This window comes from Phalacrocorax carbo, chromosome 6, assembly GCF_963921805.1.
Source record: "Phalacrocorax carbo chromosome 6, bPhaCar2.1, whole genome shotgun sequence".
Classification (NCBI taxonomy): Eukaryota; Metazoa; Chordata; class Aves; order Suliformes; family Phalacrocoracidae; genus Phalacrocorax; species Phalacrocorax carbo.
Window position 1 is genome coordinate 43997341 of NC_087518.1, and position 22896 is coordinate 44020236.

Consider the following 22896-nt stretch of genomic DNA (forward strand, 5'->3'; position numbering starts at 1 on the left):
GACGCAAAGATCTGTTTCTTCACCTTTTGCAATGAGAGGGCCTTTGTTTGCATGCAAATCCTCAGGGCTTGTATGAACCCTGGGCTGCCCTGACATTACCACACGTCCCTGCCTCACCCTTTCATTCAGCAAAAAGACTGGTTTTCATATCATATGATTTAAGATGTACTTCTGTCAGCTAGATGAGTAGGCCAAAAGTTAATATTAGGTTAGCAGTTTGACATTTTCCTGCATTTGGGAAAAGCCAAACATCGCCTCCCCACTGTCACAGTGGAGCTGGCTGTTCCCTTGACAGGGGTATTGTCAGCCTCTCTGGGAGTGGGAAGTGCTTCAAGGCTTCAGGTCTCCAAAAACAGTCAGCCAGGCCAAGGTGTAACACCCATGAGCTCTGAAAGATGAAGGGGCCCGAAGGTCTGGCTCAGGACCTCTGAACGGCCAGGCCCAGTGACATAGGGATCAGGTGCAACCCCAGCCGTGAGGTGAAGCAGGGTAGCACCCAGGCCTCACAGCAGCGCCGTGGGTAAAGCCAGGGGAAAAAGCAACGCAGGAGAAGGTGCAGCAACAGTGCGACTCTGCGGCCCCTGAAAGGGTACCCCCGCTCGCCTCCCTCCGGAGCCCAGCCGAGGCCGCCACAAAATGGCGGGTCGGGGCGCCCCGGGGCTCGAGGCGGAGCCTTCTCGGCGGCGGCGGGAAGGGCGGAAGCCGCCGCCGGAGGGAAGGGGCGCGGAGCCAGGCCCGTTCCGCCTCCCGCCGCGGCCCCAGCAGAGACGGCGTCTCCGCGCCGGGCCGCTCTGACCACTCCGCCGCCGCCTCCCGGGGTGGTGAGTAGGCGAGCCCGGCGGAGAACCTGTCGCGGAGCAGATCCGAGGGACGCTGTGCTATGACGACCTCTAGAGCTGTTGTTACCCCCTCCCCGGGGGCCGCCTCAGAGTGACACCTCTCCCTCCCCCCCCCGCTCGCGTCTGCCTGTATCCCGGTAGTCGCGCCAGCAGTGAATCTGGGGGGTCGCTCGTGTGGGGGATGCTGGGGCTGAGGGCCGGCAGCCGAGGCCGGCATCCAAGGGCGGCTGGGGGCGTCAGGCCGCTGCCAGGAGGGGAGGACGAGGAGCAGGCGGCGCGGTTCCTCTCCCTGAGGGGAGCAGCGGTGCCGGCGGCGCGGCAGGTGCTGGCCGGAGGCCGGGCCGCTGTTCGAGCCAGCGGGTGAGAGGGACCGCGGCGGGGCCCCTCGGGCGGGGGGCGGCCGGGGTCGAGGCCTGCCCGGCGGGCCGGCGCTGCCATGCCCTGCCAGTGAGAATCTGCCGGCTGAGAGATGCTTGGTTTGGCTGTGTGGAGTCGGTTTGTTTCTGAGCCGAGTGCAGCAGATATACGCGCTGTGCTCAAGAAGAAAATATTAGCGGAATGCTCAATAGACCCCGTTTTTCCTCAGTATGTATGAGTGGCCCCTGTGGCTAGGAGCCCCACACGGAAAGGTGATGATGCACACGTCTTTTGCAAGGGACACCTTTAGTCGGTCTCACCTGGTGGTAATAAAAGCAGAAATTAAAAAAAAAAATCACACTTTGTTTTATTCTCAGTGATATATATATAAGACCTTGAATTTTTCACAGTCGAAAGCAGAGTGGTACCTTAAAACAGCCACAGGATGCAGCTGTAACCGTGACTTTTTTTTTTTATAATGCAATGCAACTGTTGGCAAACAAATACATGGTGTCTTTATAGATGAAATGAAGTGATGTTTCTGAGTTTCACGTTTGGATGGCTTCCTTAATACCTTTTTGCTATTTTTTTCTTTGTTTCAGGGTAATCAACCAAAGAAGTTATGAATATCATCTGTGGTCTAAAGTTGCCAGGCAGGAACTGTATTTTCTTTCATTTGGCTTCTTTGACCAAGCAGGGGAAGTGCAATAATCTCTATAGGTCTTATGCAGGATATTACCAAACTCAAGTCAGTTCTACACAAGGCAGATGCCAAAGACTGGATTTGAGTGGAAATATTAGAAACTGTTTTTTGAGTGGAAGCCCTGACTCCTGTAGAAACTTCATCAGTAAAGGACTGAGGTGTCTTTTGAATGCCCAAAATACAGAAGTATACAAGAATGCACACCACAGTTTGGGAAGGTTTTGCTTCCAGTCTTCTCAGCCTTTGGGGGAGAAGATCCCATCCTTCCAGATCAGTTCTGTAGGGCAGCTCCCACGTCATTTTTCTGCTTGGAACATTCAGATCATCAGGTGTTTTCACACATCACCATCATTTCAGGCTGCACCAGTTCCTCTTTTCTGGATTATTGTTAAGCCAGCTCAGAAATTATTTGCTATCATTCTTGGCAGGTAAAACACTAACTTCCTCTCTCATTGTAAGACCCCATTATACAAAGTGTACATGGGTTTACGGAGAATGGTAGGTGTATTTGTGGTGTTTTCATTTTAGTATCTGTGCAAAATTTATTAGGACTGGGACCTAGACTGAGTTTGCCCAACAAGAAGTTGTTTCCATTATCAGAGGTGTTAGATATATCTTTTGCTTTTCCTGTTCTCGTTTACACATGGTAGAGGGAAATGAACCAAGACACCTAGGGGAATTCCGTCCTTTCCTGTGAGAGGGAGGAAATGGAGTGGGGTAGAAGCCAATTAGAGTATAATCTTCCATAAACTCTTACTTGAGGTGAGACTGGAATATAGAATACAGGAAGGGCAGACACTAACAAATTCCTTTTTAACTATGTCTGAAGTTGAAACTGTTTGTATCTGTCTTACAGGAGCATAAGAAATTGGTGGAAGGCTCTTCCTCCTAATAAACGGGAACTTTTTAAAGAAAGTGCAAGGAAAAATAAATGGAAGATACTCCTGAGTGCTAGTAGTATAGGGGTTTTATTTGTTGTGTTTTATTTTACTCACTTGGAGGAGACACCTATCACTGGGCGTGCTCGACTGTTGGTGTTTGGAAAAGAGCATTTTAGGGAACTGTCACAGATGGAATATGATATGGTAAGATTAAAAAAATTCACAATACTCAGTAACTGTTAATGTTTTTTTTAGTGATGAGATAATCCAATTAATGGGATGGGCAAACAAACCTAGTGATGTCCTAATAAGTTTTGAATTTCATGCCTGGAACGCTGCAGAGCACCCCCGTCAGTTACCCACTCCTCTTGTTCCCATCCTTTTTAAGAGTTCGCTTTCCATCAGCAAACCATTCAGGGACACATGATGGTTAAAGAAGGCATTATAAATATGTAGCAAACATTTCTAACTGTGTTATTGTAATATAACAAGACACATAAAAATCTGGTAGAAACAATAAAAGCATAGATAATAGGTACATGCTCGGGTCTGTCTCTGTGCTGATTTGAGCATTCTTTGGCACTTATTTAAGGTCCTCTCTTCTAAGCTGTCACTTTTAAGGTAATACTCTACCTGCATTCAATTCCGCTTCATTTTTTTCATTGGATCAGCTCATTTTTCTTTAATTACTTTCTTTTAAACTGTCTGTTGCACTAATTCTTGTAACTTTGAGTTCTATGATTTTCTGTCCTGAAGTCAGTGAAACTTGATAATCCAGCCATATATGAATGTCACTGTATTTCCATCTGACGGGGAATGTGATATGAATGTAGCAAAAGAAGTACAGGGATATATTCAAACTACATCTTTTGTATAAATTTGTCCACCTTACAAATTACAACAGAAATATACAGAAAAATTATAAATTCAAATGGAAATTCAGGAAGGTATGGAAAGGTTTGTCAATTGTGATGCCAGGTTTAACTGTGTAGTAGGAAAACACCAGATACAGGAGGCTGTAGGACCAAGTTTATACTATCTTATTTTTGATCTGTGGTCAGTTTACTTCCTTTTAAGTTTATTAATCTTTAACTTTTGGGTCTGAAAGCCTTGATCTAATATATTGACTTTGGCTATATGAAAGATAAATGTATTAAAACTTAGGTTTAACTAGGGTGTGTGTAGCCGCTAAATTACTTTACCAGTTAATCATTTACTGTGTTTGTTGTGCATGGCAATTTTTTTTTTTCAGTGGTTGGAGGAATTCAAAAGTAAAATGTTACCTGAGACAGATGCACGCTATCAGGTTGTGGAGAGAGTTGTTGGTCATTTATCTGAAAGCAATAAGGACATCCCACAGGTCTTGGCGCTCAAGTGGGTTATCCATGTGATAGACGAACCAGGTGTAAATGCTTTTGTGCTTCCAGTAAGTTGAACCCAATATAAAAAATACTATTAATATCGAATCAGCATTTTATTTATGTGTCTTCTACTTAATTTTCACTCTTTTTGTTTACAGAATGGCCAAGTGTTTGTTTTCACTGGCCTGCTAAATGCAGTTTCTGATATTCATCAGCTGTCTTTCATTCTGGGACATGAAATAGCTCATGCTGTGCTGGAACATGCAGTAAGTATTTAAAGAGAGCTGTTTAAAATTCTTAAATGAATTCTAATTACTTTAATTAAGATTCTTCCTATCACTGCCAACCAAAGGTTCAGTGTGACTTTTTCTAATTAATGAAAAATTGACTTTGAAATGAGAGTATTCTGGTACATTATATACTTATTACTCATGTAGTACTTAATAACTGTCAGAAGTCCTGTAGTAGTCAGTGTTAGCCCAAAGTCTGCCAATGCTTTTTTTATAACTGTACGGGTGGGTTATGGCTCACTATTAACAGTCATTTAGAACTTGCTCTGGAGGTGCCTCTCCTCCTGTAGCCCGGACATAAGGAACTTGAGGCACTCAGCAACTCTGTTACTCTTAGACTTGTTAATATCTGCAGAAGTGGATATACTTTAATAAATTATTCTAAAATACATGATATTTTTCTTACAGTAGCACACAGTTCTAGAATGCCAAACCCCAGAATGGCTGGAGCTTGATTCTGCGTCTACAGATGATTGCTTTCACAGACTTAATTTTTCCATATCCTGACATGGATGTGTTGAAAATTGTAGTTCTTTGCCATTTGAACAGAACAGATGTAATAATTTTGTTGTGGTCTGTAGGTACAATTATGAGAAAAGAGGATGGTATGGAAGCATGGCTCATACTGTTCTAGATTGGTGTGATTTGCTAGAAAGTGCTTCTTTGCTTCCAAATTGATTTCTTTCTGTGCATGTTATTTTAAAAATTGTATTCATTACCTGCCCATCAGTTTGAGAAGACATAATGAGAAGCTTGTTAACATGAAGATCCTGCTAAAACTGCAAAGCTAATCTGGAAATGGTTAAATACATTTTAAAGGTAGTGGAAATACAGGACAGTTGCTTTACTGCATCTTGTATGATTTTGGGTAAGCAACAGTTCACATCATAGTATTTTGGGCTCTGTTGAGCCAACTAACTTGTTACACTTATTAAAAAAAATTTAATAATAAAAAGAACTTACCTTGTTTGTATGGAACCTGTGTCACCTGACTGGCATAGAGAAGAGGTATTGCATGATCTGGCTTGTAAGTGCTCAGATCAATTTGTTGCATGTCAGATAGGGCTCTGAAAAACAGAAGAATTTCAATTTCTTGATTTTAATGCAAAGGAATTTAATGCAAATGTCTCTTATATGTTAATGAAATTTTGGTAATGATCAGAACATAACAAATCTGCTTGGTCATAATCTGTCTTTATCTCAACCCATGAGTTTTTTTACTGTTACATTTCTGATTCTCTTCCCCACCCCACCGGGGGGGAGTGAGTGAGCGGTTATGTGGTGCTTAGCTGCCAGCTGGGGTTAAACCAGAACAAGGTTCTCTTAGTTTCTAAAATCAAAGGAATGCAACAGAAAATAAAGAATAAATATATTATGCCAAGTGTCCCCTTATCCCATTACTGTTCCTGTCTAAATGATGTCTATCTCTTCTCAAACTAATGTAAAGAACAGTCTTCTAGGTCTTTTTATAGATCTTTTTTCTTTTTTTTTCTGTTCCAACTGAGATATTTTGTGGCCTTTTTACTAAAGAACTCCGTCTGCATGCTGCCGTCACCTTATCTCAATCTTTGAATCTCTTGAATTGGGAGATAGCCAAAATGTATTTGTTCCAGCTATATTTATGCAGTTGATGTGGATTCTAGACTGACAGTACCTTGTATCCAACTGGGGTTTTTTGTGCGAGCAGGTGAGCTTGTGCTTGCCCCAGTCCTGTGGCTGCATAGAAAAATAATAAGTGATTTTTACAGTGTTTCCAAATTCTGTTACGTTCTAAAGAAACGTCAGACTGTAAGGAATGAAAATGGGACAATTTCTGTTTGCAGGCAGAGAAAGCCAGCATGGTTCATTTCTTGGATTTTCTATCACTCATCTTTCTCACTATGATTTGGGCCATCTGTCCCCGTGATAGTTTGGCAGTTGTTGGCCAGTGGATTCAGAGCAAGTTGCAGGAGGTAAGGCTGATGTTTTGTATTATTCTTCCTGAGTTCCATGGAAAATCATTTTTAATCTTGGGGAAGTAGTACCACCAAAGAGTATGTTTGGAGAAAAAGGCAAGAGGAGAAATATTTTAATCAAAAATTAGTATTTGATTTTTGAATTAAATATGTTTTTATAAATCTGCATCTGCTTTAGCTGATATATATTTCCATTTGTCTTGAAGAACTTTAGATTTTCCTAAATGACTGGACTTAGCTGAACAGGCTCCGAGTACCAGCTTGCCAATTAAGTTAGATGATTGTCTTTTTGAAATGTACCTCACCCTTTAAAAATGTATATGTTGAAATGGCGTGTTTTTATTTTGAGTAGTTGTTAAATTGTTTTCTAAACCAAATAGAATATATAGAATTCTTTAAATAAATTGTTAGTGGTAAGAATGGTTTCCAAGACAAGAAAATTGAGAATCTAAACATTCTTTTAAAGTATAAACTATGCTATAATAAAATTTACTGAAATAGTATTTTCAGACAGCATATATTCCAATAAAGTAAAATTCAGAGGCTTTGTGGTGCCAGTTTTCTTCAGCAGTTTAATTAACACTCTGCCTCCGGACAGTTACTGATGCATTTCGTTTTTAAAAAGTGAGGTTTTTTTAGAAGAAATTTTGCTTGCATCATAAAACTTGAATCTGAATTTACATGAAAGAGCTGTTTAGTTTCTTTGACTTCTCTTGATGCTTTTCCTGAGATTTCCTCTGGTTCCTCAAAAGCATAAAATTAAACATAACCAATCTGTTTTGTTAGTTCTTATGCTGATGGGTAGATGTGTTGATTCTGAACATAAATTATCTCTAAAGAGCTTGGATATTTGTACAAGTAGCTAAGAAACCAATACATTGATGAATGCTAGCCAGCATTTTGAAGAGCTGAAGTTGGAAAAAGCAAAGTGTGAATCAATCGTGAGACTGCTCATAATTTAGACAGCAAGGTTTAACTCCCTGTCAGCATTTTTTCTCCTTTTCTAGGCTAACTGCAACTGATATGTTGGCATCACGGATTGGAATTGTGCTTTAGATTGCATTTGGAATCTGGGTTTAAGCTCGTGGTCCTATTGCGCAATAGCAAAGATCTGTCGTATATGAGATATTGTATAGTCATGTCCTGGTTTAAAACTCTGATCAAACTCATCTTCAGTAACATTAAACACATCCGTGTGTAATGCAGAATAAATGAGTCATTAATACTGGCAAAGCTTTCATCCAATATACAAAAGATGCTGAATAGAAATTTTTATTTCTATTACTCGCCCAGGAGTGCAATGTCTGTTTGTTTCCTCCATTCAATGTTTGCCTGTTGTACTTATATGAAAATGGATCTTTCTGCCCATTTTCTCAGGATGTTTCTTTTCCTCTTCTTCCATAACTATATTTTACTTTTTAAAGTTTTAGCATTCCACTCTATGAAAGGGTTATTTAAGCCACATTGCAGTACTTGCTTCTGTTTTAGTATTTGTTTTTCTTTTATGTTGTCAGAGGCTTAACCTTTTTACTTACTGACTACTGTTTATTTTTTATTATTGACTATAAGTGGTTTCCAGTGACCCTTTGTAGGCCTGTTGGCATGCCTAGCTCCCATTGTGCTTTCTTCTCCAAAGCTAGCAGGTTTGCTTGCCTTAAGAAATGGTTGTCTTATGGGATTCATTCATGGTTGTTCTTTAGTCATGTATTTCTGAACTGAAACATGTTGGCTTTGCTTTTACAGCAGCAGTTATTTTATATGGGAATAAAAGCCTAGGAGTTATTCTTGGAATAGCACAAAGCATGACTTTGAGTTTTACTCATGTCCTGCACGCTAGTTTGTACAGATACAGTACTTCATATTCCCATTCTTGTCCACCTCATACCATCAGATTTGTATTTCATGTGGAAACTGGTGATTTTGGAGAGTCAACGTACCTGGAACTTCCTTTTCTTTAACATACACAGGCAACTCTGGTCATTGACTTGAAAAATCAAATCTGTCTTCTTTATGATGTCCAGTTTCTGACAAGGATTTTAGATCAGAGTTTGAAGATCTAATTTTTTATTCCAGTACATTCACAAAAGATTTTTTCTTTAAATTTTTAGTAGCAGATGAATAGTACTGTATGTTAGATGCCTCTAGACCCTTTCATGTCACCACTGTCGAGACTTCATTGGCTAGAAGCACACTGTGAAGGAGCGCCCAAGTTTTCTCAAGAGATTCGGATTATCTTATGGAGATGGATGCTACCCATCTTACTTAAAATTGTAGTAAACCTCCCAGAGAAGAAAACCACAAGTGGTTGTAACTGAAGAAATAGAAAGCTGCCTGCTTGTGTAAGCCTCTGTTTCAGTTAGTGCTTTGGGTAGTCCTCTTGCCTGTTCCCGGTTTAATTTCCCTGTCTGAGAAATGTTTAGTAATTAAACAAAGAGTTTATCTGGCTAATTGGGAAATAGTGCTTCAGGAATATATACAGACTAGCCAGGGATATCTTTGCTGTTTAGTGAATATACGCACTCTAGACGTAGGGCACTTTTCAAGGCAATAGAAATATATATTCCACTTCAAATAACTACTTTATAATCAGAGACCTGTAAAAAATATATTTATAATTGCAATGTTTAGGGTCTGTAAGGAAACTAGGAATTTAAAAAGTGACCTAATCTATGCTTACTTATAAACTAGCCTGTTTGGCTTTAAAAAATGTTTGGAGCATCAGCTTTGGTTGGCTTTTATTTTTAACCCAGTAAGGAAAAACTATCAGTACTACTTTAGAAAGAAGCAAAAAGGTACAGATACCTTGATGTACTCAAGGGATTGGACTGCTTCTTTGGTGCTCTTCATTTCTATGTTTTGTCTTCTCCCACCCCCCCGCGGGAACTTAAAAGGAGGACATAGTTTTATAACCAGGTAAAACCTTTTTCGCTTTGCTAACCTTGCACATCTGCATTCTTCGGCTGATATTTCCTAATCAATGCCTAAACCTGAATATTGTGACATATCTTTATCTCTGCAGGAGCAGGCTGTTTTAACAAGCCCTGATTTGCATTTACTATACCCTGGTATACTGGGGCAAGGCTGCCCAAATCTACATGAATTACATATGCTAGAAGATACTGGTACATATGACTAAATAACCATATGAGAAAACTACCACTGTCTCTTAGTGTGTGTTAATACAATGTCACACCCTAGAAAAATGGGAGAGGAGTTGGTCAGATTTACATCTTCTAGTTTGATTTCTCAAGGGCAATTTGAAACTTGTGTTGGAGTGATTTCTGCATGAAAATGTTTATGGCTACATTCCATACTGTGGGCCGTTTACCATACAAAATAGATCATACTAGGTTTAAAGGCAGTCGTCATAAAAGGAAACCATTGGAATTTTTTACATACAGTTGCTACAATAAAAATCTTAATGTCAGTAAAAGAGTGAAGTGAAAAAATTCTAGTTTAAAGTTGCTGCAAAATGCTGTGAGACTGGCTGATGAGAGGGGCCATGAAAAGATGTACAATTTGAATTAACTTCCACTGAATACAGGATCAATGAATTACATATAATGAAATTAAAGACTATGTTAAGAAAATTCATGCTGATCCCATGCAATGCGAACATGATAGATAAACACCATTTCTTATGAAAAGGTTAGAAAAATAGCTACAATTCTCTAGCTTTGTACTCATTCAAAACCAAGAAATAGAGCTTTGATGTGCCTCTTTGCAGTTCATGTTTGATAGACCGTACAGCAGAACACTGGAGGCTGAAGCTGATAAAGTGGGACTTCAGTTTGCAGCAAAGGTAACTACAGCTGGTTTGTTTTATTAGCAATTTACCAGACATTTTTCAGTTTCTATTATAATCAGAGGGAGTTTCACACTTCATACAGAGGTAAACTGTGTGTGTGAGGGTTCCCAAAATTTTAAAGATATGTAGATTAAAGAAGTAATAGGAAATAAAACAGTTTGTAGGGAAAGACAAAGCCATTCTGGCTACATTGTATGTAATAAATTTGAAGTTTGTAAAGTTGTATTAACTGCACAATATACTTTCTATGTAGTTTACTACTATTAGAAGAAAAAGCTACATATTTATAAAGGGGAAAATGCCAAAAAGTGAACTACCGTGAGTAGGATATATTTAATTGTATGTAAAAATATAAATTGTTCTTTGGATTTTTTGTTTCACTTAGTTTCCATCTGTTGTGAGAAGTTCTGAGGAATGATTTACTACATTGTAGTGCACCTAAAATATTCTGATCTATAATATCTATTCTCATAAAAACAGAGTAAAGTTTAAGAACTTTTAAATATTGTGGTTATATTTTCTGTGATTGCTGATAATTATGAAGAATATTAATATTGTTCTATTATTTGAAGATTTATCCAAATACAGCTGTAAAAATAATGCGGCTTTGCTAAAGTAAGACAAAAATTTGGTCAGAAACTACTCAGCATTTTCTTAATAACCTGTTTTTTTCAGTTGGTTTTTTTTTTGGTTCCTGTGGACTTTAATTCTAAATTACAAAATGTAAAACAACTTTCATTTCTAGCAAAGTGCAATAGGCTATGTAAGTGTTAGGTAACTATGAGAGCAGCACCATCTAGTGTTAATATTTCATATGGAAAATTTCCTTTTCTTAATAATTAATAATATTTCTTCAAGGAAGAGTTTTTAAAAGTAACTTTGATTCTGGGATTGAAACTCCATTTGTAGCTTAAAGTCATCTAAGGGAATAATACAGTCCATGAAAAGAATGTAATTGCTGTGTGGGTGCTCACTGCTTCAGAATACTGAAGATGTAGGGCCATACAAGAAAGAAGCAAGCAAAGTGGTATCTTAGCATTTCTCTGCTTGTGCAGATAATCTTTTTATAATGTAATTTTAATAAATAAATTTGAAGGATAAAGCACCACTTCTGTATTTCTGGGGGAAAATTTTCTCACCTTGTGGATACTCATCTTTTAATTGAAAATTAATGTAAGAAATATTGTTCTATTTTTCACCTCCACTTAAATGCAAATACATAGTTTGTTGGTGATATACAAATCCCATTCTTAAAGCTGGTGTTCCATGACTTTCTATGGTTAAATATGTACCTCAGTGGAAAGAGACAGTAATTCTGCAGAATTACTCTTTTAATCTGTTGTGGATTACACAGATCACCCTTGAAAAAGGCAGTGTAGTCACTTACAGAAAAGCCTTTGTAGTTAATTTTTAGATATATTTAAGTATGAATAATTTTCACTTTATATTTTTGACTCTAGGCTTCTTTCTGTAAATTTCTGTAAATCTGTGGAGATGATTAATTTGTTCTTCTGCTGTACTGCGTCTAGCAAATATGACTTAGAATAAGCAGCTGAGTTGTTTTTTTAAAGAACAAGTACATGCCAGAAATGGTGAATCTATTTTTCTGCTGAATTGTCTAATTCAGGTGTAAGGTGTTTTTTTTAAGATTGGTGGATTACATAGATAGACATTGGATTTGTTACTTCTAATATCTGGATGAGTTTTTTACTGCTTTTAGACATTTTAGAACAGCCTTTTCCTGTCAAGTATGAGGGGGACTGTCTAAACAGGCTTTAGATATTTAAAATTTAAGATGTCTTTAGTAATTCAATATCCGTTAGAATGTGTATTGTATTACTTTGAAAATATAGTGGTGTATACATTTCCTTTCTGTTTTCAGGCTTGTGTGGATGTTCGAGCAAGCAGTGTATTTTGGCAACAAATGGAATTAGCAGAAACCATTCAAGGGCAGCCCAAGTTACCAGAGTGGCTCTCCACACACCCTTCTCATGAAAATAGAGCTGAGCACTTAGATCGGCTCATCCCAGAGGTGAGTAGAGCTGAAGGAAGTGTGGCTTTTTTTCTTAGGAAAGTTGCCAGAATTTGTTTGGTATTGATTCATGAGCTACTTTGGAATTGATTCAGAATCTACTCTCTTAGTATCATGCTTATCTTTATCCTAATAGAAATTTTCTGTTACAAAGCTCTCAACCTTAAAGGTTTTACTAAATGAGGAAAAATTAAGATAGCACAGGTAAAATGTAATTATATTCTAGGGTTTTTTTTTCTTTTCCAATTTCTGATCGAAGTGTAGTATTTTTGCTTTTGAATGGCCTTCCTGGGATAGATGTGACAGTGTCACAGTTCTCATCAGTTCTTTTATCTTTTTTTGCCATTTTGGAAGCCAGTTTTTAGGTTGGATCCCTAAACTGTCTTGACTTCTCTCACTTTGATAGCTAGCCCTAGGCTGTCAAATAGAGAATGCTCTGTCCTATCATGCCCCACTGATGTGGGATTGAACACATCTCAAATAACTGTGCCTCAGAAGAATGTCAGATCCCCAGCAGAAGATTTCTTAATAGCCCTAGTTATGATAGGTCTCTGTAGATTTTGCAGCCTGCTTTTTTCTTCACATCTCTGTTCTGTCACATTAGGGAACAAATTTTACCTCACTCCAAGGAACTTGAGCTAATTCACACAGTTGCCCATCAATCTGCAGTCTTTTCTCTCTTCTTTCTTTTGTATTGCCTCTCAGAGGAATGCCAAGTGGATAGCTACTTGGGGGTACTCTTAATTTGGTGTGCTACTTGCTGGTAGCTTAAGAACAGAGAACTGTTCCAAGTTTAATAATCTTAGCTTGTTTACTATTTCTTTAAATAGTGGGGGTTTAACTAAAGAAAAATAGCATGGATTGTTTTTTGCCCAGTTTTTTTTTTCTTACTAAAAGGTAGTGTTAAAGCACTTCACAACAGCACTGATTTTCAGCAAGCTAAACTGTGTTTGGAAGTTCCCTTTCTTATAACCAACTGGTAATTTCTTCTTCACTTTTTTTTAAAAAAACTTTCACTTTAAGTCTTTCTCAATTCCAAACTGTAAAGACAGTTGAAGATTTATTGGCGGGGGAGCGCTAAAGTGTAGAGGTGTTTGCTTATTTCAAAGGAGAAAAAAAGATTGTCATAAACCCTTTGAGAATAAATGCAATAAATATTCTAAATAATGGCATAAATGAAAATCAACATTAGGGGTAGGAGGTTGGAGACTGGCTAGACTGAGTATTTTAAATTAATATCCACAAATCCTGTACTTTGCAAAAACAGGTTGTGAGACTATTTTGATAGATTTTCTAGCACATTTGAGTAGCTGAATGAAAAATAATACTTCTGGTGGAGCCTCAATTTTGGTTAGATTGAACACAAAGGATTCAGGATCCTTTATTTTCATACAGTATTGACTGGCTTATAAAGTGGTGATGAAATAAATTACTTCTTAAGTTCTATCTACCTCGGGACAGAACGAATAAGTTAAATAACTGAGCAACTGTGTAGAACTGGCAGCCACGTTATTTCTGTCTTACCTCTTGCAGTTTAGCAGGTGGAACTTTTTCATCTTTTTATAGCCACTCTCACTTCCAAGAGCAGCGAGGCTAGGAAACTTGCTTCCAAAAGATAACTGAGGAGGAAATGTTTTCACTTGTGTTTTACCTTAAACATTCTTTGGAGTCAGGTGAGAAAGCAGGGGCTGAAGGCTTCCTGTTTTTAACAGGAGATCACCAGATAAGGGAGGTTGATACTGCAAAAGTAGAATACAAATGAAAGAAGGTATGTAGACATGTTGTTGGAGGCTTCTTGTCTGAAGCATTGACTCCCCTTCATCTGAGAGCTGTCGTCTTGAAGCTGGATCTCGGGCATTTAAAGGGATTCCCAGGGCTTGGTTGTTGTGCAGTATCAGTGCCTTTTTGTTTCATTGTTCACATACTGAAAGCCTCTTAGAACAGTATGTTTACCATATATTAATGGCCATTAGATATTCGGAGCCCAGGAGGAGAAGCCAGATTTTGAAAAAGGCCTTTTTGTGTCTCTAGTATCTCTCTGTGAAGAAACTATACTTAGATTCAGTATCAGATCTGTCATGAGTAAGAAACAACAGTTTAAATCCTAAAAAAACCACCAACCCCTGCTGGGTTTTACCTTTATACTTGACTTTGAATATTATTTCAGTTGAAATTACCTTTCCTCTGAAGATATGAATAAAATAGATGGATTTGTATTAAAGATCCTGATACAAATATTGTTGTGTTTCATATGCTGATGGCTTTGAAGCTGAAATGGTTTTGAGGACAATATAATAGCTATTATTAGACCAGCTACTATAGCTGGGGTTAATAGGGACAAGTTTTTGGACTTCTCGGGCCACACTGATGTTTGTCTATGGACTTCTAAGCAAGTTCACAATCAGATGCGATCATATGAAGTGAGAATTTTCCTTCAAGTAATGAAATGGCAAGTCTCAATGAGGTGACTGTTAATGTCTCAGGTGACTGTTTACGTCTCAGGAAACATAAATTAAAGCAGGAATATCACAGGGATTCTCTTTTCACATAAATAAACTCATTTGGTTTGCTCCCTGTCTTCTGAATATCTTGTATCTGGGTTTCTGGGCAAGTTGGAAGCTACAGCCAAGCTGAGGAATTAGTAAATAAGAGAGCTATAAGTGGTTACAAAATGGTGCTGTCCTGGAAAGGAAATAAAGGAAATTAAAAAGATTTACCCTGTTTTTAAAGGATTTCCCCCTCAGACTGGGAGAGATTTGGATTGTAAACTATGGAAACAGAATATACTGTTAAATAGGAAACTAAAATCTTTTAGAATTCCTGTGTGGAAGGTGGCAAGATGTTTGGTAGAGGCCTATGCTTTTATCTTCAGAAAAAGAAATCTTAAAAGAATTTTGTACTAGCGGGAAGCATGCTTACTGTTGTTCCGGGGAGAAAAATTGTGTAAGCGTAGTGCCAGAGAGAAGCTATAGGATCTTCTAGTTCATCTGTGAACCTTTTATTTTAATGTTCTCTGACTTGCTACAGTTTGTCTACCTTTTTCATAGTATGCTGTCCAAATAGAACACTGTACATCAGCTGAAGCCTCAGCTATACTGAATAAAGCAGAAGGTTGTCTGCTGAGCCTTGCCTGCAACCCAGAAATTCATCTTGATGTGACATTTGCTTTTTTGGCATCATGTTGTTGGCTCAGATTCCATTTTTGATTCACTGTAACTCCTGTTTCCCACTCTTTCTTGTGGAAATGCCATGTTGAGATCATTTTGAGAGTAGTACTAACTTGGGTTGTGTCACCTTTACCAATTCTCTTGTGTTTCCTAGGTCAATTAACTTGTCAAAAAAAAGGTAATTAATTTACTTTGGCAAGATCTGTTCTTGTAAAATCCTCATTGCTGTTCATTATTTTTATTATTGTTTGGGTAGTTATTGCTTATTCCTCAGTCTGCTGCCTTTTGGGATATTGAAGATACATTTATTTAACTTACTTTTCAAAAATGGGTTGTTACATTTGCCTTTTGCTTATGGTGTGAAGATTACTTCAGATAGTTCTAGGACTAGAATATATTAATTAAGCCCTATCAATGTGAAAACTTAAAGGAAAATAAGAATAAAAATACTGACCTGTGTTTCTATCCTCCCCATAAAGTTGTTAAATATTTTGTCACTGTTTTCCTTTTCTGTGCCCATAGAAGCAGTGAAAGATTTGAAGTATTAGCATTACGTACCAGTTGCTTTTCTTCTCTGTCAAGTAAATCTGCCCATTCTTTTAATAATCTTTCTACTACTACATTTGTAGAACCTGTTGTCTTCCTATGCCTGCTAATAGTAATTAATTTTGCAACTCAGCATTTCTTACCTTTTAAAATTTTTTTTTTCCTCCATGCTTGTGCTGTTTCTTTCGTTTTTGTCAGAATTGCAAGGTCAGAGCATAAGTCAGTCCTGCAGAGGTAATCGCAGTTATACACAAGGGACTATAACCCTTGGCCTGGTTTGTGGTCAAGAGAATGATGTGGCTTTTATACTGCGAGAGCTGGCAGCCTGAGAAGGAGGATGCACTCCAAAAGACTGTAAGGGGTCGAGATGCAGCAGTTAGCCTGGTATCTGTGACAGTGGTGAAGGATTAATATTGAGAGCTAAAAATTACTTTTTTCTATATTTTTCTCTGCTAGTAGGCTTGATATGAAAGCAAGAATGAGGCAGACCTCCCTAATTCTTATGCCTTCCCCCCTCCCAGCGCATTGCAGGAGGTGACTATAATTGTATTGGTAAGAAAAACAGCTTCACCTTTGTTACTTACAAGCAATAGTTTTGGTGTTTTATTTGAGGTCTCCTGAACCAGTAAGCATGCAGGTGGTCTTTATTCTGAACAGCAGTACTTCTCTCTTAAGGTTAATCTGAAAATAGCAGCATTAAAGGACTCTCTGTTCCCAGGTGAATGTACATACTCACTCTAGCTAGTTAACCTTATCTCGGTTCTGCCTGTCGTCTTTATTGAGAACACTCTTCAGTATAAACAGTCAATGAAACATGTTGTTATTATAATATCAATATACATATGCTTCATTAATAATGCTTTTACTTGTCCTCTTACCCAAACTGTCAAAAAACAATTTACTTGAGCAATATTACATTACCAGATTTGAAGCTGCAAGTGATTTTGAAAGTACAGTACAGCTGACTGCGTTGGGCTGTGTTATCCTTCACGAAAAACTATGTTGTAAGCTCCTCAGCCTGTTACTGGCATCTTAATGACGTTACAGAGCTACTCGCACAAAACAAAATATCAGCAGTCAGCTGAGACAGGGAAGGAGCACTTTCTAACTGGGGTTGAATGTTGCATGGCAGTCACAAACGTACATATTTACTACTTTCACTAGAGTGTGTAGTCATAGCTGTCTTTAACAGTGAGATGACATATTCAAATAGCTTTCCATTCTTATAACTGTAGTCTTTTTAATGGCATGTGAGTTGATGGTGTTGAATCCTTGGATGGTGTTGGAGCCTTCTACCTCCTTGGACAGCTTTACGTCTAGCAAGAATGTAAAGACATCTGGAGGGTAAAAATGTTAACTCTGAAGTATTGGTTTTTACCTTTGCTGTTATGACTTGAGTATTTTAGATAAGTGAAACCATGAAAACAGGTCAGGCACTATATAGCCAAGAAAACCAGAGATTTAAAAATGCTAAATTAGTTTAAAAGAGGATTATGTTGCCCTTTTCAGGATACAGCCTAAATCTTTATATTTCCATTTGTCTTGAATAATGCTGCTTGACATAAATGCAGTGTTGCAGCAGCTTGTGTTCTGGAAGAAAACAAGAGAAAACTCTTGGTTTGTCATAAATGTCAGTTTAGAATTTAATTGGTCACTGAAGCAGAAGAGTGTTCAGCGGTACAGTTACATTTTGTGACTGCATGGACGATCATGCTATAGAAAAACAAATACTGAAAGCTTTATTTGTATTTTTTAGAAATTAGACAAGAGGAATATTTGCATGCCTAATCCAGACTTGTGTATCCAGTAATTTGAATGTTACATTTCAGCAAGAAACAGCTGGAGAAACTCTCGCTACATTTCTGGAATGTGTCTTTTTGCAAAACCAGTTGTTAAATTCAAATTCTATTTGTTTCTAGCCATTTACAGCAAACTTTAGCAGTTCACTGTAGTAAAGTTAGGGAGAAATATGTTTTGGTACCTCCTTATACAAAGAGATTAGTTAGGAAGATCTGCTCTTTTATTTTAAAATCTGCTGTAGTAAGATATTCGCAGCGTCTCCTGTGGAAGAATACAAATTTTTTTCAAAATGATGGGCAAAATACTTATGCATAAACGTACTGGAATATTTGATTTGATATTTCAGGCAAATATAGTGACTATAAAGTAGATTAATATTTCTGCTCTGTTTAATTGCAGTGGTAGGACTGCTATGAAAACTGTGTTCCTTTTTTTCTTCCTCTTTAATACACCTAGAAAAAATGAATCAACCCATGCTTTCTGCTAACAGTCCCTAGTACTGCTCAGGAGGCACGTGGCTGCAACTCAGGACAGGTCTGGCCATTACTTTTCAAGAATCCACAGTGTGAAGAGAGTGGAATACAATACACATTTGAACTTATTTTCCCATGAAAGAATTAAAAAGAAAGATGTTCATCTGCCCAGGGTTTTATACTGTTAATTGGGGCTAAGATACAGGTAATACTGCATATAAGTGACCATACCACAGTGACCACTGATAAGTGCTAAATATCAGGCTAGTTTTTGACTTGGTGTTTTCTTTGTGTTTCATTTTGTAAATCTTGAAAAAATAGTTTTCAGCAGAGAAGTAGAACCCTCTAGAATTCTACATCTAATATTTTGCTATATGATACATAGGAACTTGCTTTTCTTGATTAGTTTAAATGGGTCTTCTACGAGAATCCATGGATACTAATAATCTGTGTGCAGCCGCTTGCAAAGTACTTCCTGGGACTTAGTTGTGCAGTATCCATTGTTAGCTCTGAAACGAGCTGCCTGTTTTTATGAACTAATTAAAGTATGTTCAGCTTCATTACAATGAACACCAACTTAAGCATCCTTTAAAACAGCTGACTTCATACTGTTATATGTCAATTTCTCCACAGTGCCTTTGAGACATGAGAGTCATACACTGTCATAGCTATCTCAGATTGCCCACAAGGCAGAATGATCTGGGGGGAGTGTGCCTGTGCTAATGGATTTTGATTCTCTGGGAAATTCTTTGGCCCCTTTGTGCCTCTACTTTCTAATCTGTAGAATGGAAGCAATGACACTTACTCAGTGACTGGGAGTAATGTAAAGTTTGGTCTCTTAGTGCTAATATTTTTATCCAGATAAATTTTTACCTTCTGGTGACATTGTTTTCTCAGAACACTTGGAAGCTGTGTATCCAAATGCTTCTAGGAGATGCGATCACTTGTGTAACTGGACTTAAATTATACAGATCAACCACCTGGATCTCTGTGCCAAACAGTTAAATGTCCATTATGTTGTTGGAGATTTTTCCTTCCATTTTTGAGTCAGGCATCTCTATATAGTTACTTCAGTAATAGAATATGTCTGATAAAGTAAATCATTCGCAGTCCCTTTTTTCTTGATGCAGTCATTTTAATTTACATGTGAATGCAAATTAAAAGGTAGAAAGTACTGATGTGAACAAGTATCATAAAGTAGTTGGAGAACGCTATACATTTTAGAGTATCCATTCTTTGAGAGACTGTCAGAAAATTATTTTCATTCTTCTTCCCCCCACGTTGTTTTACCATATTGCTACATTTCCCATCATGAATTCTTGGTTTCTGTTGAAAAGTTGGTCAGTAACAACTCAGACTCAGTATTATACTCGCTAACCTTTGTGTGCAAGTGCAGACCTTACTGGAAAGCCAAATCACTGAGTGAAACCATTTTTGTTTTTCTTATTTAAATGAGCTTGATTTGTTTTCCTATGTGTCCACAGGCTCTTAAAATAAGAGAGAGCTGCAATTGCCCATCTCTTTCCGGACCAGATCCTCGCCTCATTTTCAGACTTAACATGCAACATCTTCTGGAATCGTCTAAACATCAAGAAACCCCAAATTCTACAAAGCGAGATCTCTCAAAACCAAACCTGGATTTTCCTCACACTCAAAAAGTGGACGATATGCCAGTAACTTTTGCAGTTAAACCTGCAAACTAATGATAATTTTAACTTTTTCTTAAACTTGTGGTCCCTGAAGTCTGCTTATAATGCAAATTTATCTTTGAACCATAAAGAAGATGTAGCCACTAATATTCTATGTTTCTTTTATGTGATTTCTCACTCAAAGCAATAAGGAACCTTGCCCACACAAGAGCAGCAGCGTGTTGGAGCAGAAGTTTCTTATTCATCAAGAATTACTAAAATAAATCACTTCTCAGGGGAAAGATAATATTGTACAATCCAGTCACACAGTGTAATTTTCAGCTTTATCAGGCTCACCTTGATCAGAGGACAGATGAACCAGAAGTGTCCCTAAAGCAGAGGAAAAAGTACAATTTTCATCACTTAAGATGTCTGGTTTATCTTGCTGTAATTTGGGTTAGATCTGTTCAGCTTCATTTGAGAAATAATGAGGAGAGCTTACTGCTTGTTCCACATACAGTGTGTTTAAAAATATTAAGCTGAGATGCGATAATAGCCTATGGGCTAGATACACCCCCACTTAATTAGGTGGATTTACTGCTGGGATTTTTCTTCTTTCTAAGGCATTTTGGAATATGGATTGATTCAACTTTTTTCTTCAAAGCAACCTGAAAGGGTTGCACAAAGTTCACTTTTAAAAAAAGGAGTTAAATAATTTTCAAGGAAGTCTGCCTTCTGAAGAAACCCCACTGTAGAAGAGCCAGTTTGTAGCACTGGAATGCTTTGCAAGGATGGCTGTCGTCTTTTTTAAATGATCAGGGTGCCTTGTTAGAGACCAGTTTTACTGCAATGACATTTGATTTGGATATATCTGTTTGGATAGAAGCGATTGCTGATGTGAAAATATATTGCATAGCAGACAAATACACAAGAATTCTTGACTGCGCAGCTTTCACAGCCAGACCTTACCCTAAAAGGTGACTTCTCTTCAGAAAACTGGCATCTAGTGCTGAACATACCCCTCCTCCCCCCAGTCCCCCTGATGCCACACATTTTTATACTGTGGAGACCAATATGCACAATATAGGTAAAACTCTGGTTTTCGTCATGGGCTAGCCAGTATAGCCAGCATGTTAATCTTTATTTTGCACACGTTTGAGTTAGCCTTGCTTTGCAGTTGATGAAAATACTGAAATGTCAGTCTTACAGGAAGATGTAGAAAGAGGTAGCAGTGAATTAAAAAAAAAAAAAAGGGGAATCTCATTCCTTCATCTGTTAAGATGTATTTGCTGTTAGGTTTTTTGTTACTCACTTGTATTAAAACAAAAATCTGTTTCATTTATGATAGGACTTTACATGAAGAGGACATTCAAAATACAGTTCATTGTGTTTTGAAACATTCTTTTTTATATATGGAGAGGGGCAGACTTTATCATATTTCTTCAATTAAATCAGAATACAAGCTTTTAAAAAGGAAACAGTAACCTATTTAGTGCTGTTAGTGAATATAGTTGGGGAAAAAGATTTTGAAATAAGTTACTCCTTTACTGACGAAGCGGGGTCCTTTGAGAAACGCCATCAACTACCTAAGTTATCTCTATTCAGAGGTAAGTTGATGGATCTGTAATGATGATTCTAGGTCTGATTATATAGGTCTAGACTGACTGCATATTGCTTACAAGCTGTTTTTAATTCTGTACTCAGCAGTACTGGCAAGAGGCAGAAGGTCCAGCCTGACCATTATTCATCCATCCATTTTTATTCTTAGTGACAGGAGTTTTTGTAACAGATGTTCAGTGATGTGTTGAAGCATTTGGACATTGTCACCTGAAGGTAAACAGAAAAACACACCATTTAGATTTCCCTGTGGACCTTATAGCTTATACTGCAACACCAAGACCCCAACACTGCTGCCTCTTTCTTGCTCAGTGTCAAAGCTTGTTTTGTTATCCAGGGCTCCTGGTTGACATGCAACTTGATGCTTGTGTCTGTTAGGACTAAGGAGAACATAGAGTTTTTACAGCATTCAAGACAAAGTATGAAATGACATAATTTTCATATTTGTATTGTCTGTTTTAAGTGGCTTAACTATTGCAGTGAATGCTGGAGATGCAATTTTTAAGTTCACCAAGGGAGATTTTTTTTTTTTGTATGTAAATAGTCTTATAACTATGATCGTGTGATGTGAGAGAAAAGGTTTCAAGGGAGAGGTAATAGCTTATATTAGACCTATGAAGGGCTTATGTATTTTTCCAACTATACAGGTCTAGTAAAACATACCTTTCTCCTTACAAGCTTTACATATGCATACACACACGTATGTATGTGCATATATATATATATAAAGTACACACACAAACACAAGAGTTAGGCCTCTATGCTAAAACACTATAGTTCTAAAGTCCAAAATGAGATGCTGAAAAATTAAGTTTTTACTGTACATCTTGAATTATCCCTAATATTTTTCTTACATGCTTTGGGAGGGGTTTCTTCTTTCTGCTTCTCTTGTGTCCAACACAGAAAATGCCTTGTGCTCATCTGCCTCTTGAAGGGCACTTTTTCCTTTCCTTAAATTCTTACTGAATACTATACGTTACATCTGTCTATATTGTTAAAGGATTTTCTTTTTTCTTTCCTGAATAGAACAGTTACAGAAATGTTGCTTTCCAAAGGTTTGGGAAGTCGCAGTAAATATTGTACTTTTAAAATTAAAGAACATAAAATAATTTTAAGTTGTGTGTCTATATAGTAATTTATTATATATAATATGTCAATATAAAAACCTATATTAATAGATTATTATTAATAATTATTATAATTTCAAGATATAGCCCTTAGGAAAATACTATGGTTGCAAGCTCCTGATGATCTGTAGAAACTTCATTGCAGTTGTGTAACTTAGTATGTCACAGGAAAAATAGATCTAGAAGCATTGTTGAAGGAATTCAGTACTTGAAAGATGCATGTCGTACAAGAGGGAGAATAGTGGCTGAAGTGGAATAAAAGGTAAGGTGGATCAGTAAAAATGCATTTGCATTTCAACCACCAGTACTGCA

The 22896-nt window shown here is 37.7% G+C and overlaps 1 protein-coding gene across 6 annotated transcripts; it reads left to right on the plus strand.

The window, feature by feature from the left end:
* The first annotated feature begins 679 nt into the window (after window positions 1–679).
* OMA1 (OMA1 zinc metallopeptidase) lies at window positions 680–22572 on the plus strand. Of its 6 annotated transcripts, XR_010373432.1 has the most exons (10): window positions 680–821; window positions 1799–2327; window positions 2756–2984; window positions 4033–4206; window positions 4300–4407; window positions 6255–6383; window positions 10114–10188; window positions 12077–12226; window positions 18196–18417; window positions 19697–19784. XR_010373432.1 is itself a non-coding variant. In XM_064454973.1 (9 exons), exons 2-9 carry the CDS (start codon window positions 1819–1821, stop codon window positions 19913–19915), a joined length of 1593 nt encoding a protein of 530 aa, XP_064311043.1. In that variant the 5' UTR covers window positions 684–821; window positions 1799–1818; the 3' UTR covers window positions 19916–22572. The 6 variants fall into 6 exon arrangements, 5 of the variants coding, with proteins under 5 accessions (XP_064311043.1, XP_064311046.1, XP_064311045.1 ...); XM_064454973.1 differs by lacking the exon at window positions 18196–18417 and having other exon boundaries at window positions 684–821; window positions 19697–22572; XM_064454976.1 differs by lacking the exons at window positions 680–821; window positions 18196–18417 and adding an exon at window positions 830–1199 and having other exon boundaries at window positions 1799–1849; window positions 19697–22572.
* Window positions 22573–22896: the final 324 nt, after the last annotated feature.